Source organism: Mycteria americana, chromosome 7, assembly GCF_035582795.1.
Source record: "Mycteria americana isolate JAX WOST 10 ecotype Jacksonville Zoo and Gardens chromosome 7, USCA_MyAme_1.0, whole genome shotgun sequence".
Taxonomy (NCBI): Eukaryota; Metazoa; Chordata; class Aves; order Ciconiiformes; family Ciconiidae; genus Mycteria; species Mycteria americana.
In genome coordinates this window covers 9,534,687-9,554,122 of record NC_134371.1, presented here as the reverse complement: position 1 = coordinate 9,554,122, position 19,436 = coordinate 9,534,687, and the positions used below count along the sequence as shown (strand labels likewise).

The window sequence follows — 19,436 nt, the reverse complement described above, 5'->3', positions numbered from 1 at the left end:
GCCTGAGGAGAGGCCCTGGGGCCAAGGCTTCAGGAAGGTGTTGTACCAGGCAGGGCACTGCTGTGGCAGCAAGGGGAGAAAATAAGGCCTGGGAAGATTTAAGGGTGACCGCAGGGCAGAGGAAAAGGTGCTGGATGGGTGACTGAGGGAAGCTGAGACCAGTCTGGATATTAGCTAGAGGGAAGAAATCCCTCTCACGGCCACTGTTCTCTTTTAGGGGGCCAGTGCTGTGACTCTTCCACAGCAGTATGTCCCCTCCCACCCCAACACACCCATGCCCAGACCCACCTAGGGTTTGATATTTTTGACCCCAAACCAGCACCATTCATTGGGTTCCCCCTTACCCTTCAGGCCTGAGGATCACCCACAGAGGGAACCGCCATCATGAGCTGCCACCTCCTCATCTCACAGCAGCTCTGGATACGACAGACAAACAACTAGCCAAACCAGAGCGGTAGGGAAAGGCAAATTCATCAGCAAAGGCAGCTGCAAGTAATAAGCTACATCAGCTGAATAAATGCAGACAGCTGGGGATGGGGCAGGTGACAGGGCATAGAAAATGGAGACCAGGTGATTTCTCTCAGTGTAGGCTGGGCAGTCCTGCAGCCCAGGGCACTGAGGGGAAATATGGCAGACATAGTCTCCAGCACAGCAGCTGCCATTGCCTGACCCAGCCTCTGTGCCTTGTCTCGGATCTCTGCTAAATAATCCCTGCTTTCAGTATATTTAAGCTGTGCTGCTGATATCAGCCATCAGATGATGCTTTTGACTCTCCCAGTATCTCTCCCAAAGCACCAAAAAACCCCACAGATATGCTTTTTGGAACAAAAAAGTGCAATAGCAGCACTGAGGTGAAAAAAAGCACCTTTTTCTATGGTGCTGTCTAACAGCAGAAGTCAGTCACAGAAAATTCATTTGAATTTAGGAGTATCTAATACTATGGATGAGTCTCTTCAGATGTATTAGTAATAGGGAGTATCACCCTCCACGGATTTTAGATATCCTTCAGTTAAAGGAGTGTGGGGGTTTTTTTCTTTAACTAAAATAGATTTATAAAGAAAAATTAAGTTATTGGAGACATTAGGAGAATTTATGGCACGCACTGGCTAAATTCGTAGTCAGAAATCAACAGTTGCACAGGCTGAGTCTATACAGCTTGGCACGCGTACAGATATTGCACGCATAAATACTGTGCGGCCGTGCAGCGCCAGCCGCCCGGCTCCTGCTCCCAGCGCCGCTCCCTCGGTGCTGGGTGATGTTGGGCGGCTTTCTTAATTTCGCTTTGCTTCTCTCGTCTGCAACATAGAGATAATACTTCTCAGCTCTGCAGTGGTGCCGGGCTTGATTCATGAATGTTTTAAAGCATTCTGTGATATTCACCCTGAAAGGTGCTTGAGAGCCATAAATTATTACTTTAATATAGATAATAGTTTTCATCTCATGAATGCTTTATAGCACTACTCCAAATTCATGCCTGATATAACTCTAATAATTTCAGCAGAGTTAAACTAGGGATAAATTTGGTACGATATATGAGGCAGCAAAATGAAATTCAAAGTGTGAGACCGGGAGCTTACCAAGTGGCATTGCATACACAGTAATGGCAGAAGCTTACCCCACTGCCCGCTTACCTACAGCAAAAATATCAGCTCATGGCACTCTAACCTGTTAAGGTTTGATTCACCATGACATGCCTGCTTCACAACAAAAACATATTCTTCTAATATGTTCTATTGCTATACATAGGTAGTTCGTATTTATTGAGAATTAGTAGACTTGATCATGTATTTACTATCTGTTTTGACCCAGATATTTCAGTTGAGAACAGATTATTTTTCACAGGAACAATCCTTTTAATAAGACACTCCTACAGTTTCCAGTCCTTAGTCATGGGAGCATAGGACACAGGACTGGGAGGGATCCTCTGGGACACAGTCCACTTCTCAAAAGCAATCACATCATAAACAGTCATGTAGAAAGCTTGTCAAAAGCCATTTTAAATAGTGAGGCTTTTTGTCCCCCTACCCTAAAAAAATACTGTCCATACACTTCACTACTGTGATAGTTAGAAAGACTATTTTAATTCCTAGACCAGATCTGTTCATGGCTGGTTTAGATCTCTTTGTTGTCATGCCAGCCTTTCTCTATAGCTGAAATAAATTTCCTCCTCCAATGTCATCTAACCACTCTCCCTTTATGTATACATGAAGAATAATTATATTCCTACTCAATCTTAATTTTGTTAGCCTAAGCAAATCAAACTTTTTTAGTCTCCCTGTAAAATGTGTTCTTTATTCCTCTGATCATTTGGGTGGCCCATCGCTGATGAATTTAGTGTATATGTTCACAAAGTAAGGGACTCGGAGAAGATGAACCTATTTGTTTTCTAATTAAACAAAAATGCTGCAAATGCAGCAGAAAGAAGACACAACTTAGTAAAAATTAAATCTTGGTGTTTGCTGGGAAAATTGATGAAGTGGGTATTACCACCAATCTTCTTTTGGTTTGATGGTAGAATTTCATCAAGGGACTTTGAACAATACACTGCTGGTATCAAACTAACGAAGGCCTGTTGCTGAGCAGGCCTTCCTTATACAAACAACATAATAAAGGAATTTCTAGGGATGTGATAACCAGCTTTGAAAAGAAAAAATATTTGCCAGACATCTGCTACTTCATACTTCACTTGAACCCTGGAGAAATTCAGATCTTTGTTGAATCTAGTCTCCTTCCCCTCCATGATTCTGATTCTCAGCATTACTGCTGCTCTTTCCAGAGTTTATCCTCTTACCCTGCAACAGGTTTGGGCAATAAATTGCCTTCCCTGTTGGTCTTCAGATTTTCTATTCTTCACTGTCTCCAGTGAGTGACCTTGGCTGTCTTGGTTCTGATAATTCTTCTTCATTCCCTCCTTCTGCCATTCTTCCCTATTAAAGAAAATTTCCATGGAATGTAATGGTAAACTTGGTAAGCATCCAAGTCTTATGTGATAATGTGCCCTATTGATACACTCTTATAGATACAGAAACACAATATTTCCTATGAAGTTTTTACATTTACAGTGATTCCTATAGAACCTCTTCTTTCTTCCCTTCTGTCCCCCTCCAAATGCTGTAGGACTTTTCTCTATGCTGTTAGTATATCACAGAATACATCACTGACAATCCGGCTGATCCAGAGGCTTTGGCAATCTTTATGCTGGATGCTGTGATCACCCAAATATGCAACTTGTTGCAAAAGTGCAGCAGCTGATACTGATGCTAGTTCCTAGAATGGGATGTGTAAATGCAAAAAGAAAAATGTATTCAAGCAATTTTTGCTGATGTCTGGATTTCATCATAAAGAAGCTTTTCAAATAATAAATGTAATTTGAACAAGAATTAACTAGGCATCCACTTTCATTTTTTCACCAATACAAATGAGTAAGGACTGTCACCTAATCATAAACAGAAAAATAAGGTCCTCTTAAGTCTTAAATATCAGTATTAGGTAAAAGTATACACCTGGAGATAATGTGGGTACTGTAGAGCCACTTTTAATGGAAATCAAAGGTGTGCAGCTGGTATAAATGCAATTTCCAATCAAGTGTTGAGATTTACCAAATTAAGCAAGTAACTCCTGTGCATTGAATGAGACAGCAACCTGGGCAATCAATTCAGAGAATTAAAAAACCACATGATTAAGTCACCTGTGAGGTGCATCTGCTGTCTGGGTTTAGCATATGCAGAATTAGAGTTTGGGACAATATAATTGCCAGATTTCTAAATTAAGTGCCTGCATTTGCACGTTCTGCTACACACAGTTGGGCAGGCAATCACTCATCTGTCTTCCATGTTATCTTCTTACGAGTGTTCCATCTTACAATGTTCATGTAAATTGGTATTTCAGTGCAAAACTGTAAGGTCCTGGGCAAATGAATAAGTGCACGTATTATACAGTCAGTCAGCATTAGGTACCAGCTTAAATGTTTGACCCATCAAAATAATGGACTTTTTATTTCAATAGCTCTGGTATTTTCTTGCAACTTTGTAATACAAAAATCAAGTACCGAACAACAGTGAATCTAAGCTGTTTTGCTGTAATAACTTTAGAGGCAATCCTGCTACTGGAGTAGCTAAATGCCAGTAATTAACAAATATCAAATGAGGATGAGTAAATACCTTTTTTGCCAGTTTTAGTCCATGTTAGCATCCTAAATTTAAAAGTTCAAATGTAACGAGAGAAAATATTGAAAATTCAACCACGGAAAAAGAGTGAGAACAGAACAGAGAGAAGGAGAGCAGAGAGGATAAAAGTAAAGCTGAAATAGCTCCAGATGAAAGTAACAGACAGAGGGAAAACATGTTTTCACATTGTTAAAGATAAAGTAAATGCAGGCCACACCATCAGACACCCATCCAGCTCAACTTAGGTCTTGATCCTCCAATCAGAGATAGATTGCAGAGAGGAGACTTTTATTTATGAGACTGTTTTACTGGTTTGTCTTTTTAATCCCTAATACATGAAATAGCCTGTAATATCGAGATTTCTTTTAGGTAGCAGAAAACCAATGCATTCGTGCAATTACCATAAAAAGGGAAAACTGCTCATAAATAAAAACTGTATTACGAGTCTTCACACAGTCAAAACTCATGCAGGAAGTTCATACATTCACCAGGCTCCATCCACTGTCATTCATATGTCTTTGTATTGCAGAGAAGTGTTTTCTGTCTCAGCAGTTTATTGTTTAATGGGCTAATGCACATCCGCTAGATGAAATGGTATTGTGCAAGTTCTGTGGGGAGGCATGTTACTGGTGAGAAAAACAACCACTTCCAAATCCTAAAAGAGCCCTGCTTAGTCTCCTGGTGATAGAGAAGGCCAACTTCACCCATTGATTTGAAGGGAGATACATCAGGCCTTCTATACGTTAGCCCTATAAGCAATAGTATGCAATAATTGCTATGGAAAAATCACCTTGCTGCTTTATTTTTGTGCAATTTGCAAAACTGGAATATAATTTTGCCCCAAAAGAGTGACTAAAGTTTTTTATTTTAAGCCCCTATTTGTACATCTTCTAATTGCAATCTCTTACTCTCACAATCAAAAATAAAGCGCATGTTATTGTGAGAATATGTTTTATTTCTTTAAATTCTGCATCCCAACAACACTCTGTGACCCTGGGTTTTTTTGTTGCTAGCTGGTGAATGAGCAACAAGAAAGCAGACCCCTTCTGAGCCCCTCCATTGATGACTTTCTCTGTGAAACTAAACCAGAAGCTGTTGCAAGGCCTGTAACATCAAATACTGCAGGTAAACAAAATTCTTTACTATCCCTCACTAGAGAGAAATAATTTTAGTTTTATCTTAATTATGTACATTTTTGTCAAGTGATTTCTTGATCTGTTACTATTTGCACAAAATTACAAGCTGGTATTAAATTATAATTGCCTGATCTGTTAGTAGAAAAAACTTTGTTCATTGCATTTGAGGGCAAATCTGATGTGATCCAAATCACATGTATTCTAGCAGATCTCTGAGGCTGAATTAAAGGGACCTTATTTAAGTTCAACAGGAAGTACCTATCAGTTTGACCAATTCTCAATCTTTGTTTTTGCAAAATTTTAACCTGTGGGTAAGCCACATTTAGTCTGGTTTTAACCAAACTCTTGAAAGTTAACCAAACTCCTTACTCTAGAAAGATTTTCTTTAATAAAAACTTGGATGGTATGTCAGAGAAAAGGGAAGAGATACCAAAACAGTTTATCCAGGCTAAGTTCAGACACTTTATTAGTGAAAGGATCTAACACATTTCTTAGTTCCTTTGTGTTGCGGTGAGATAGTAGAGCAGATAATAAAAAGTAAGAGTGAATCTGGAAAGCGTTTTGAATTATATTGAATTATATTTAAAGTATCTTTGGAAGTGTTTTTAGAAATTGGCTTCCTCCTATTCAGTATTTGTGCAAAAGTAATCAAAGTGGTTGAGCAGATCAACTGAGATACAACAAAATCAGCATAGCACTACTATGTTCTATTGCTATCTCATAAAATGACTTGCCTTGTTAGAAGCCATTTAATTAAAATCTATATACACACAAATTATTAAAATGACTAATTGACAGCTAGGTGATTATCTTCACATCTAATTAATATGTGTCTAAAGCGATATGCAAGTTCTAATAACAAAAACTGGAACACTGAATTAAATAACAGTTGTAAATAATATTTTTTCCTTTTATATATAGCTAAAGATATTAGAGGGATGAATAGAAATATTTCAGGTTGTTTAAGAGTGGTGTTTGTTGTAAAAAAGTAAGTATCTGTAGATCCTATATCTGCCTTGAATATCTATCAGATTTGGGGGGTTAATTAGATTTATTTAATAACAAAATAAAAAATCCTATGGAGATGGATGAAATTCAGTGATTTACCAAGAACACAGATAAAGCACTGCAAGAGATAATACAAATTGATCTGTCAAAAACACCTGCCCTATAAAACAATGATAAAGAGGGAATTTTTCTATCTTTTATGTGCTAAAGAATTTTAAATGTTACTCTTTAAGCAACTTTTAAATGAAGAACTCAGACTGAACAGGCCTTTTATATTGATATAGTCCTTAATAGAAATAGCAGTGGAATTTATAATCACATTCAATATTTATCCCCCAAAAGACAAACAGCAACAACAGTAGAAACCATTACTAAATATACCATTTTTCCTTTATGACCCAAGAAGTCCACCCAAGAAGCTGTCTACTCTTCAGCTTTTTCCATAATGGCATGTGGCACAACAGTAGTGCCCTAAGCAGCTGTTACCAGTACTTGATAAATCATAAGGTTAAACCAAATCTTATCTAAAAGCTCAATTTAAGAAACACATAAGAAACATAAGAAATTCTGTGGAGCAAGGCCACAGCCTTAAGACCTAAGATGTCTTTAAGATTTTCAGAGGAAAAGCCTTTTATGCAAATCAAGCTTTTTAAACTGCATCCAGTTAAGCACCTGAAATCCCTAGTCATATCTGAATACGCTGGTCATCATCTTTAGCCAGGAAATATACATCTACTCTAGTCAAATGCAAATACATTAGTAATTTTTTTCCAATTAAAACAAATTTTACAATGTAAGCTATTTGAATTAAAACAACACTGAATTCTAACATTTTTTCTCTAAGTACTATCAACAGGTCTGGATCTCTTGGATCTTAGTGAACCTGTCGTACAAACCCAAAACAAAGCAAAGAAATCAGAGAATCCATCAAGAAGTGAAGGCTTAAAAGCTTCAACCCACAGAAAGAAGACAGACAAATCTGACCTTATCAGTGTGGATACTGAGCAGAAAGTCCAGACTGTCAGAGTTTCAGACAAGTCTTCACTAGATTTAGGTAAGAGTGTAGCTATTATATCAGTGCTACATAGCCTTGCTTAGCACAAGTTTCTCCTTGCTACGATCACAAAATAACGAGCAACACCAGGATTTTTGTTGCACCGCATTTTAGCAGGGAGTGTAACCTTTGTTCCACATTATAGACTACTTGAAGCACTAGAAACACTGTAAACACATTTTGCCTTTGCCTTTGCCATTATACCTATTAAGTTGTCACTAAATGTGCAAATAAAGTTTTGAAAGGATTCTTTCAAAAAAGAATTTAGTCAGGGAGAGTAAAACCGTAGAAAAATCTATAGAGGTATCATGAGAAATTGGTAAAGGACATATATCAGAGGCAGCCCATACTGGATGTCCTTTTCAGAACTGCAGATGTCAGAAATACACCTTATATTTGTAAATACTGCTTTATCTATGCATACAAGAGAAAAAAATCAATTCTTGACAAAAGAGTTATATTTATACAGATTGAACAAAAATCCCAAACACAACTCAATATCCTGCCAAGCGTGATCTATAGATGACCTTTGGAAAAGGTGAATTTAATTTAGTTCCATCCAAACTAAATTACTTGCACCACAACTGAGAAATTTGCAAGGTAAATGTAATTTATACCAAGGTAGCAAATTTTCCATTCATCAGCACAGAAATTCTTTTAGAGAACTTTATTTTCAAACAGGAGCTGAACATCTCATTTTTGCAAAGCAAGTCCAACATATGACTGAATAATATCAGTTGCCTAGTAAAAATTACATAGTAATTTTTAAATAGTAGTCAGTAAAAGCAGTTTTATTTTTACAATTTGACTACAATTAGGAAATTAAAAATATCCAAAACTATCAAATAGTTATTATAATTTTATAACAGATCTAAATTACATACAAATCACTAATTTTAAGTCAGGAGTTCCACTGACATTCTGGCCATGAATGCTAATAGATTTAGAAAAATATTGTGAATTCCCAAATATTTTCACAGAATATCAGCTAAAAAGATGCACAACATTTCTGTATATTGGACCTTAACTTAAATATAGTCTTTGGTGGCACCATTTTCTCTATAACTTACATTTAACAGAGGAGATAAATTTTTCTGCAGTAGTTTCTTTAAAAGATTCATATTTTCTTTTCTTGTTTTTCAGTTGATATTCAGACACAGCTAGAGAAATGGGATGATGTCAGTTTTCATGGGGACAGGAGTAGCAAGGTCCACCCTTCTACAGAGCGAACATCATCATCATCTAGAGCTCCATCAAAAGAGCTTTTATGGTACAACTTATTGCTTTCCTTACAAAAGTATTCCCAGTCCAGCTTTCTGAATTCACAGAAATGCTTGCTTGGTGACAAGTCAGATTATTAAATCTGTTACGATTACATTAAATGTGTTCAAGCAGACATTTTGGACAATGTATCATAAGCAAGGACACTATAAAATGACATTTTGCCAGCAATTTTTAATGTTGTGAAAAGTAGCAGGTGCAATTACTTAATAAATGGTGGTGAGAATTCTAGAGAGGCATGCAGTGATCGAAAACCAACTACAAACATGTGAGTACAATGAGAAAGAAGGACACTTGGCAGTGATTTGACAGTCACTGGATATCCAGTGTATTTTGGTTTTGCTACCAAGAGGGCAGAATTTCTGTCTATAACTGGAAGAGGCAAGATAAAATATCCAAGCCAAGTACTACCTCTTTCATGCAATTCAACTAAAATTGCAGGTGATGTACATGAGAGAAGAATTGGACTTCGCCTTTAGGAACAGTTCATGTAGATTAATTCTGCTGCCTTTCTGATATGTAATCAACACTCATTCACTACATTACGCATGACCATAATTAGCATTGGCATACACTAGAAGCAGTTTTCTGACCAAATGACGCTTGTCCTGTATCTTAACCTGCCCTTTATCTGGGTGTTTCATTAACTTAGAGCTTTACACAAGTTTTGCTCAGTTAACTTGATTTTGGTCTCCAGGGTTTCATTTTCTAGGAAGAAAGAATATTAGGATATTGTGGCACAAAAATGCACATATGCCAAGGTGAGGTCTTGTAATGTGGTGGTTGATTCTTAGACACTGACTGCAGGTACAGTCTTGTGTCACTGCCTAACCTTGTTTTGCCTAGCTATGAAATAGAAGCATAGTGGTAGAGGCAAAGTCTCCATTCCATTATACTAGTTTCATGCCAATATATGCCCAGGGCTCTACTGGTGAATCAGGACTGACTCTGTTCTGTTGTATTAACAATGGTTTGCATGTGACTGAAAAGCGTACGCTGAGAACACTGAGAAGGGTCCAGGTACGTTTGATAACTGCAAGTTAAACAATTCAGTTAAAAGAAATAATCTAATTAATCCGTATGTGCTTATGAACCTGAAAGACATAAGGCGACATGTCTTAGTGTGCAGTGATGAGTATGTAAATGCATTATTTCTAGGTCCACAGAAAACAGATCACAGTCTGAGCTGACTAATGTCAAGAGTGCCTTGGACTCTGATTCAACATCAGAATTAGAACTTGCACCTGCAACACAGGTAAGAGGATTTGGTAGATTTAGTAACAATAAAAAGGCAAGTAGGAATTGTCCCACTGGCTAACCATTCACATTCTGGAAGAACTATTTAAGGGACATTTTCAAGATCATCAGTTAAAAGATTCATATAGCTGAATCTTCACACAGCTTCCAAATTAATATGATATGAAAATACCTATGTCAGCCTCTCAAACATTCAGAGTTTAATACTGCAGTGAACTGTGACCTTCCTGTACAGAGAGAAAGACTTCAAACTATAATTTACAGCATCATCATTTTTCCCTTCCTCCAGTTCTGAAATTCAGACTTCTAATGGTTCTCCCTCCCTGTAATATATCTATTCTCAAGGTCTCTTGGTCAACCAGGAATCCCCAGAATTGGGAAATGCCTAAGGAATACAGGAAGGAATCACTAGACCAACTTTCATTAGAAGTTTATCTTCACAGGTGGGAGAGCAGTGTGGCCAAAGGACTTTTTCCTGCTGGAAAAGGAACTCTAATAGGGAGGGCTCTGGGCTAAATGTTTGTAGATTTGCCCAATTCCACTGTCATATTGTATATTGGACAAGACCTTGTGGAAATGATTACTTAGAGTTTTATGGTTTTAGATACGTCTGTATGCATATGTATGTACAAACATTTATATATGCATTCACATAGATCAGGTTGCTTATATACCTTCTTTCCTGCTTCTTATTTTTTAACTGAAAGATTTCAAGTTCAGCCAATGCCACTGGCAGGGGGGAGAGAGAGTTGTTTGGTGGATTAACTTTTAGTTGAAAATAATTTTCTCCACTTCCACAGCTATTTTAGGCCTGGACTTCAAAACCTTTCTGTCAGATGGAAAATCTGGAAATTAATGGAAAATAATAGCCTCATTTGAAAATGGAAAAATGAGACATCAAAATTCCAAATGTCTTTCCTGAGATTATGCACCAGTTTTTGCAGAAAAGAGAAACAGAATCCAGTTATCAGGATCCATTCCTGTGTTTTGGTTAGGAAGAAAGTCTCCTTTACTTCCCTGCCATCTCTACATTACAAACAGGATTTTTTTTCCCTTTGGAAAGCCTAACACTAGTTGTAATGCATGATATCTTTCCTTTCTGTGCAATAGATTTATACATCTTAGTAATGGAAAAGATCTATTGCATAATATCATCCACTTGAGATGGACAGTGTGTTTTCACATGCTTTGTCCAGCTTATCTTTAAGTAACTCTAACCCCTTTTTAGGAAGCTGTTCCTCAGCCTAATAGATCTAAATGTCAGGAAGTTTGTGCTCAACCGAGATGTGTGTAAATCAAGTAGACAGTCACAGAGTTTAAGTGCTGTGGTTTTCTGTAAAAGCAGTTACAAATTTAGTATATAATGTTTCTACTTTATATGGTCTATTTCCTGTTTATCTTCCAGTAGAATAACTGCAGAAGCAAAAATCCACATTTTTAATTCAGTATAAGTTCAGTCAGTTGAGGCCCCGTACTATTTTGTAAAGTGACTGGTATTTCAAAATAAAAAAATATGAAGTTGAATCAGCCAACTTGAAAGAGAAGCAGAGTATAAAATTCTTATCTGTTGTTTTGGTATATTTCATTTTTTGTTTTGTTTTATCATAAACTGCTTTTTTTCAAAGTTGTGATCCATTCAGGTCATGAAATGTTGTTGAACTGGTAATTAATAGTGGAGAGAAATGACCGGAAGTGAAATTGTGTCTTATTCTAGGTAGTTTACTTGGAAATTTAGTATTTTCATTCACTGCCAGCTTCATCCTGCTTATACTTGGACTGTCAAAGTTGACAGTTCCCAACAAACAGGCTCATCTGTCTTGATTGAGTTCTTAATCTGCTTGTAAAAGAAATCACGTTCGAGCTTTTATCAAAGCATATATTTTCCATACTTTGTCCTCTGTAGATCTTGTCTGTCTCATTTAAGGGTAACCTTTGCATATGCAACAGATTCTGCCATACCCTAAAGATTTCATCTTGTCAAACTTGCTGCAGTTTTCCATCAGCAATTTCTCAATCACCTTCATCACTCATCTTTGACATGTTAGATTTAGTTCCTCAAAGTGAAATACTAAGTAACTAGGTCATATTTTCATTAAAATTATGCAATCTTCTTAACAAAATCCTGTGTTTACTAGCACTTATGCCAATACAGAATCACAAAGGCAAGCTTTCAATTAATAAGGAAGAAATGTGTTTGAAGGCTGGAAGGGGCAATAGCATGGTGGCTGTCATTGGATGTGGCCATCTTGCTTCTCAATATTCTATTCACATCATATGTTACTTATTATAAACTCTTAAACTGCATTGGCCCAAAGTATCTTTGTTTTTTCTTTTATCTGCCATGCTGGAAAGTTCCTCGTTACACTTTTATTAGTAATGAGATATCCTACAGTGTTTGGGGGTTTTTGAAGGGGTTTTTTTTCTCTTATAATTACAAACTGCAGAGGGAGATAATATGTTCAATTGTATAAGCAAAAACTCTGCTCATGTTTTAACTCTAAATGGAGTTTCAAACTTGGGCCTCCCTGGGCATTTTAGATATTTTATGGCTCACTCAGAATGCATATACAAAAACCCTGACATGCTAAAAAACTGTACATAATTCTAACATGTCAGCACTCTTGGACAAAGATATAGCGCAAATCCTGTAAACCTTAGAAATCTGCAGTTTGGGGCAACAACATTTAGAATGCAAAATTTATTCCCCACTTCTCCCAAATAGCTACAGTAAGACTAAAGGCCCTAGCTCTCCTTGAATGTGCCAGTTACTCTAATGAAATGAAGAGTTACAAGCGCCAGATTTAGCTCATTATTTGAAGACCTGCTCAAAAGTTAAGACTATAATTTAAGCCTCTCACCAACAGTTAAGGTCCAACAGCACATAAACAGTCTACAAGCGCAGGAAAGTGTGTGCAAGTGCATTGGAGTGGAAGATTTTGTCCCTGAAGACAGCAGCCGGTGATCAGCTACAGCACCTCCATTGTAGAGTCGTGAGCATATCGAACCACAGTGTATGCAGAGTGTCCGTGCCTCAGACATACCCATTCCACCCTGACCCATACCCCTCCTTGGGCTCCCCTTCAGGGAGGCACCTGCAGAGTCCCACCCCATCACCAGCTGGGGATGAGACGTTCTCCAGTGCTGGCAATCCATTTCCATCCCCTCTCTTCCTGCGCTAGCGAAAGGCAGCATGTTTGTTATATGTGAGGTCTTTCATTTCTGGGTATCACAACTCAGAATATGACTCTGCATTGTCTCTAGATAAACGCAGCTTATGTGGGTTTTGTTAAATTCTTCTTTTTTCCCTCTGGTTGAGGGCAGGTGTGCATTTAATGGAGGAGAAGACATATTTCTGTGGGGATTATGCAGGGACGATGTCTATACTCTGACATGTGGCAGAGGAGGGGACTTCTGTGCTTCCTGTCCTCTTCCCCCTTGCCTCTCTACTGCCCCAACATGCTCACTCTCCCCTTCTGCAGTACGACTCAGTCTGAACATAATGATTTACAGTATTGTCCTTGACCTAAGGAAATTGCAGTCACTGGAAACAAAAGATTAAAAAGCGGAAGTAATCAAACAGTTTGCAAGAGCCAACTCGTAAATAATGAAAAGGCTAGGAACATAATTAATGTCTATCAACAGAGTTGTGTGTCAAGAAAACCAGATTTAATTCTTTGATCAGATTACAGGTTGGGTTGATAGATGTTGCTGTGTGATATTCTGCAAGGTGTTTGAATTAACATACCATATTCTGATTTTAAAATTAGCACTCTACAAAATGAATAAAGCAGCTGTTAAACAGATTAAAACTGGCTAACTTAAGTTCTCAAGAACAGTAGTTACTTACTAGGAATCGTAATCATATGGGGGTTCTTCTGTGATTCCAAAGACAAACCATGATCTTCAATATTATTGATCTGAAAATAAATATGCAAGCCATTCCTGATAAAATTTGCATAAGATACAACAGTGGAATGAAAAAATGTAAATAAGAGTCATAAAAATGAGCTGGTGACCAAGACATCTGTATAAATACATATTTCAATACAGTCGCTTGAAAAATCATACATTCCAGAACGAGAATGCAGGCTCTACTTACAACAGTAGGCTGGAAGGCAATTTGAAAAGAATCTATGGCTCAGAGTGTACGAGGATGTCAACATAAGTGCTCCCTGTGCAGTACTGTGGCAAGAAGAGTGTATAGAAGCAGACATAATTAGTGGGAGATAGGAGATCACCTGATTTCTGTATAGAGAAACAGCAAGACAGGCACTGGAATATAGGGTTCACTTTGGTTGTCTGTATGGCTATAAAAAAAATAAAGCTATAAAATATAAAGAGGGAGAGTAAAAGAGACACAAAAAAGGTTGAAATCTGAATAAAATGCCTCATAATGAGATAATTTAAGATCTCAATCTCTTTATATCATTTAAAAGACAATTAAAACCTGATTAAAGTAATCAGATTCTTTCCACAGAGAAAATAAGGGGTACTAAAAAGTGCTTTAAACTACTGGAAAAAGGATAAGAAGTGATAATTGGAAACTGAAATTAAAATTAATAAGAGAAACAAGGAGGGCAATTAAACAAATTTGCAAACAAAGTGATAAGATTAAGGTCTCTTGATAACTTTAAATTAAATCCAAGCACCTTCCTCAAAGACATATATTCCAGACAACCTCAATTTATTCTCTGTGGAATGTCAGTTTCATCCTGCGGATGTTGAGTGACAAATACCATCATGTGATATACAGACAAACAGACAATTTGAACCAGTTATCTCTTCTGCCCTAAATTCTATTAATCAGTAAAATAACTGTTTTGTGTATAGGATTGGGTTTTGGTATGTTTTCAATGACAACCTGAAATCTCTTCCTGGCTTCACCAAAAAAAAAAAATTTTCCAAACAACATGGACCAGAGGTAGTAGATGTGAAAACAGAAACAATAGGTCCTCAGTGCAGACCTTCCCTCATGCTCTGTGCCTGACACTTGCAGCAAAGTCCAGAAGCCAACACAGAAGAACGCACAGAGTGCCCTCACCCACCACGTGCTTCTCACAGAAATGGTGCTGTATCGTTCTTTTCTAACCGTATGTGTATCATCAACCCCATATACATTTCACTCATCAGTCTCTACCTGAGAGACCAAAGACTCAGGAACAAACCAGAAACTTTAAACAGAAACTTTAGGGCTAGACTGACAAACAATTGTCATCTTTCTAAGTAAAAAACCGTGTGTGTACAGACACAGACATACGTGTTTGACCACGCATTGCACGTTACTTACATGAACACCCAGAAACGTATTGGGTGTTTCATCCCAGCAGTGCCCATTCCAACACTTGGAGATACAGCCCAGTGAGTCTGAAGTTAGCAAAATTAGTCTTTTAGCAACGTGGCTCACTGAGATTGAATATTACAAGTACAGTCATCAGAAATATAATCACGTAAATTAATGCAATTGGGACCATGGTCAGGCAAATGGCTAGAGTTTAACCTCTGACAAACCCGAGGGAAGGGATTAGCAGTCAGAGCTCTCTTTAGCAAGATTAGGCCACTTTTTGCCTTTCTATGCCATCATTGAATACTGTTTGGTTTTGTACTGTGCCTTTTGTGAGGGGAAAAAAAAAAAAACTTTTTACTAAAAGAACATGGAGAAACTTGTTATGTACTTCCAATGGGATCGACTGATAGTAAGGCACAGAGAGAGCTGCTGATTGTAAAAAGGATTTGTCCCTCCAGTGAAATCCATAGCAAATCTGGCTCTCCAATGTGACCCCAAAGCAGAACCTGAAAGAAAAACACAAAATGTACAGGGAAAATGAGAGTCTTTCTGCCTGGAGCATAGTGAGTGGAATGCGTTGCCACAGTCATAATACAGGAGTAGGAACAATTAAGGTAAAAGTCTTGTACGAAATAGTTAGCTCTTCCCTTTGTAGCCCAACTCTTGCATTGTCTTTTCTTGGATGTCTCTCTATCTTTCACACATCTTGAGTGAAAAGTCTGGAAAAGATAAATTACTCTGCTTCCCATGAGGAATGATCTCTGCTACAGTGCAAGAGAATTCAGAGGAATTCATGCAGGGGCACAACTAGTTTTGCCCGAGAAAAAGGCCATTTGGGCCTCTAGGCAATTAAGGAAATAACTCAGAAATGCGGCAGAGAGTATATCATCCCTTTCTGATTTATTATTTTATTTTTTAGGCACGATCAACTAAGGAGCAGCGTTGGGGAGGGCCTCTTCTCTCCAGAAATCACTCCTTGGAGGAGGAATTTGAAAGAGCAAAGGCAGCTGTTGAGGTATTACTTCATGTATTGTTTTCATTTTCAGCTAATGTTCTACGGCTTTCTTATTCACCTTGCAGCACAAGCATAGGAGAAAGTTGGAACTGGATTATTTAAAGCAGGGAAGAGACACATTTCCTGGAGTTACTCATTTAAAATAGCAGTTTCTCTCTTAAAAAAAAAAAAAATTAATAACCGTAGCTATAAATGAAGATTAGACAGAACCAACTTTTCAAGCTCCATTTTGTATTGCTATAGCAAGTGGGTCAAGAAAAATTCCCCATAAATGTAAGTACTCCAAAACTGAAAATATAAGTGAAGCATATTTTTCCCCAGCAACTGAATGTGTGCAATCAGTTATTTAAGCTCAGATATAAACCAGTTCTCCACAGTGAAACTGGAATTCAGAATCATTGATAAACAGCATGATCACCTGCTGTAATGGGTAACTGCACATATAGCAGTAACCATGCACCTATGCATTTTTATAATTAGTGGCAGAATGTTAAACACAGAAGTGCTCTCATTTCCTGGTAAATCAATTTAGTTTGAAAAGGTGCAGGTATTTGGATAGTTCTATTGCACTTGTGTTTTTTTCACCAACTACTACTTTTCCAACATGAAAAATGCCTCTTGAGTGTTGTCCTATACCACTAGTCCCAACTGAAATCCTGATCCTCTCTAGAGACAAGGTGGCATACAGGTTTTTTAACAGAATCCAATAAAAAATTAGATACAAGCATTGATCAGGAACATCATATCTTCTCAGGGGTTCAGTCAGTAACCCTTCAAAATCCCATCACCATCAAGAGCCAAGATAGCTGCATCCCACTGAGGACAGAAGTTCAGGCTGAATTATGTAACAGCCACTGAAATGAGTTTTTAGGGTGGAAAGGATGAGGCTGTGAAACTGGTTATTTTTAGCATGAACTGCAGTCTCATTAGTCTCCAAACATCTAGAACACTTTAGGGATATTTGGGTTTAGATTTAAATTTTAGTGTCTGTATTTTAATACTCCTCTAACTCAAGTTTTATACCATTGTAATTCCAGTGCTGGCAGTTGAACTATTCTAGATTAATATTGGTTGATTACAAACAAAGCTAGACCTAAATCATATGCTGGCTTCTAGCTAGAAACAGCATTTCTTATTTAAGAAGTTAATTTGATTTGTAGGTTTTTTTCATGATATGCTAAGGTAAGACTGCATGGTTTCTACCATGGCTTCTTAGGATCTTATTGCACACAAATTCTTGTATCAGCGTACAAGGCTAAAATGGACACAATCAGTAAGTTAGCTGTTTTATAAACTATACACTGAATGCATTTTTCTTGTATTTTCTGAGTGCATTGTTCTTTCCTGATCAAATAGATTCATTATAAATGACTGCTGGTGACGCATAATAAGTTTTTTGATGTCACACATCATACACATTGGCTCCAGGCAGGAAAGGAGAGACTTGCTTTCAAATTGCCACTGCTTAAAATGCTCTAAATGTTCCTAATTGCACTGCAGACTGATCCTTAAGGTGGAGTATGTTGTGCTGTAATCTGTGATTGTGACACAGGGAATCTGATGATGAACATTTCTGCGTTATGGTTAGTGGTTAAGCAAATGATGTCAGTACTCTTGCAATTGCCAGAAACCATGTGTGATGGGGTGTTCCCAGACATTCAGCAGAAAGAAAAATGAGTTGAGGCCAACAACAGATTACAAGACATTACTGAATTACTTTACAAAGTAAAGTAAGGAGGAGAATGTATTATAAAAAAAAAAATTTGCACATTAAAAGGTCATTTTGAGGCAATGTCCTGGTTTTGGCTGGGATAGAGTTAATTTTCTTCCTAGTAGCTGGTCTAGTGCTGTGTTTTGGATTTAGGACAAGAATAATGTTGATAACACACTGATGTTTTAGTTGTTGCTAAGTAGTGCTTACACTAAATCAAAGACTTTTCAGCTTCTCATGCTCTACCGACTGAGAAGGCTGGAGATACACAAGAAGCTGGGAGGGGGCACAGCCAGGACAGCTGACCCCAACTGGCCAAAGGGCTATTCCATACCATATGGTGTCATGCTCAGTATAGAAACTGGGGGAAAGCTGGCTGGGGGGCCGCTGCCTGGGGACAGGCTGGGCATCGGTCGGTGGGTGGTGAGCAATTGCATTGTGCATCACTTGCTTTATATATACTATTATTACTATTATTATTATTACTACTATTTCATTTTATTTTATTTCAATTATTAAACTGTTCTTATCTCAACCCACAAGTTTTCTCACTTTTACTCTCCCAATTCTCTCCCCCATCCCACTGCGGGGGGAAGTGAGCGAGCAGCTGTGTGGGGCTCAGTCACTGGCTGGGGTTAAACCATGACAGGCAACAAAGACAGGTTGTTAAAATGCTTTAATGTAGTCTCAAAAACAGCTATTAAAAAGAATCCAATTAAATGTTTCCCTAACTGTGTAGCTGGCAGTCTTAAGTTATTCTTTCTGCTTAAAATAGAAACTTGGACCAGGTAGTTAAAATGTAAAGGAAAGGATTCTTCAAGACCCTATAGAGCAGTTCTTCTCATTTGCATATGAAAAGAGCCGGATTTTCATCCTAGCTAAAATGAAGTGGTAAGAAAGCTAGAGTGATTGAAATAAATTGCAGCCCATCTCAGAAAGATTAGTGCTTTCTTAAGCGGAGAATAGATACAACTCAAAAATTCGTCTTTTAGGCTTTGGATGTTTCTGTAATATTCTTCAACTGGGAAAGCTCCAAGTGGTAAGATTAGCCAGAAAACTGATCAAGAAAAGGAAGCAAATCTCAGGTTCTTTGTGGCCTAGTTCGAAAGGAATTAATTAACAATTCAGTAAATGAAGACACCAAACTTTATCCTCCACCCAGTATTCAGTTTAGAGCTTTGGGAATGGTTTTAAGATGTCAGACTTCGAGATTAATGAAGATCTGTGAGGTAATTCTTTCTTAAGAAGGTTTAAAGATGTCTATGCCATTGGGGAATCTTTTAAGAATAAAGAGGTAAGTAAATCAGATTTCTTACTAGAGAGGGTCCAGATTCACTTGCAGTGATTCGGTGCATGCAGACTTGGCTACCTTTTCTGTCACTCTGGAAAGTGGATTTGATTTTTGCCTCATCCCTTTGCTATACATGGGAGGGAAGCACAAATAGCTTAAAGTCTTAATGATTTCCAAGTGCCATACCAAATATGTTTTAATGGAATCTTTCAAATAATTAGCTGTGTTTTACC

General features: G+C 37.6%; 1 protein-coding gene across 3 annotated transcripts in view; it reads left to right on the top strand.

The window, feature by feature from the left end:
* The window catches only part of PEX5L (peroxisomal biogenesis factor 5 like), a 42,167-nt gene that overhangs the window by 11,711 nt on the left and 11,020 nt on the right, over window positions 1-19,436 (top strand). For 2 of the 3 annotated variants that reach the window (XM_075509061.1, XM_075509060.1), the window contains 5 exons: window positions 5,180-5,291; window positions 7,155-7,364; window positions 8,508-8,634; window positions 9,804-9,900; window positions 16,106-16,201. In XM_075509061.1, the coding sequence (XP_075365176.1) occupies window positions 5,180-5,291; window positions 7,155-7,364; window positions 8,508-8,634; window positions 9,804-9,900; window positions 16,106-16,201 (642 nt within the window). The remainder of the gene's footprint in view (window positions 1-5,179; window positions 5,292-7,154; window positions 7,365-8,507; window positions 8,635-9,803; window positions 9,901-16,105; window positions 16,202-19,436) is intronic. The other variant, XM_075509062.1, reaches the window with a different exon arrangement.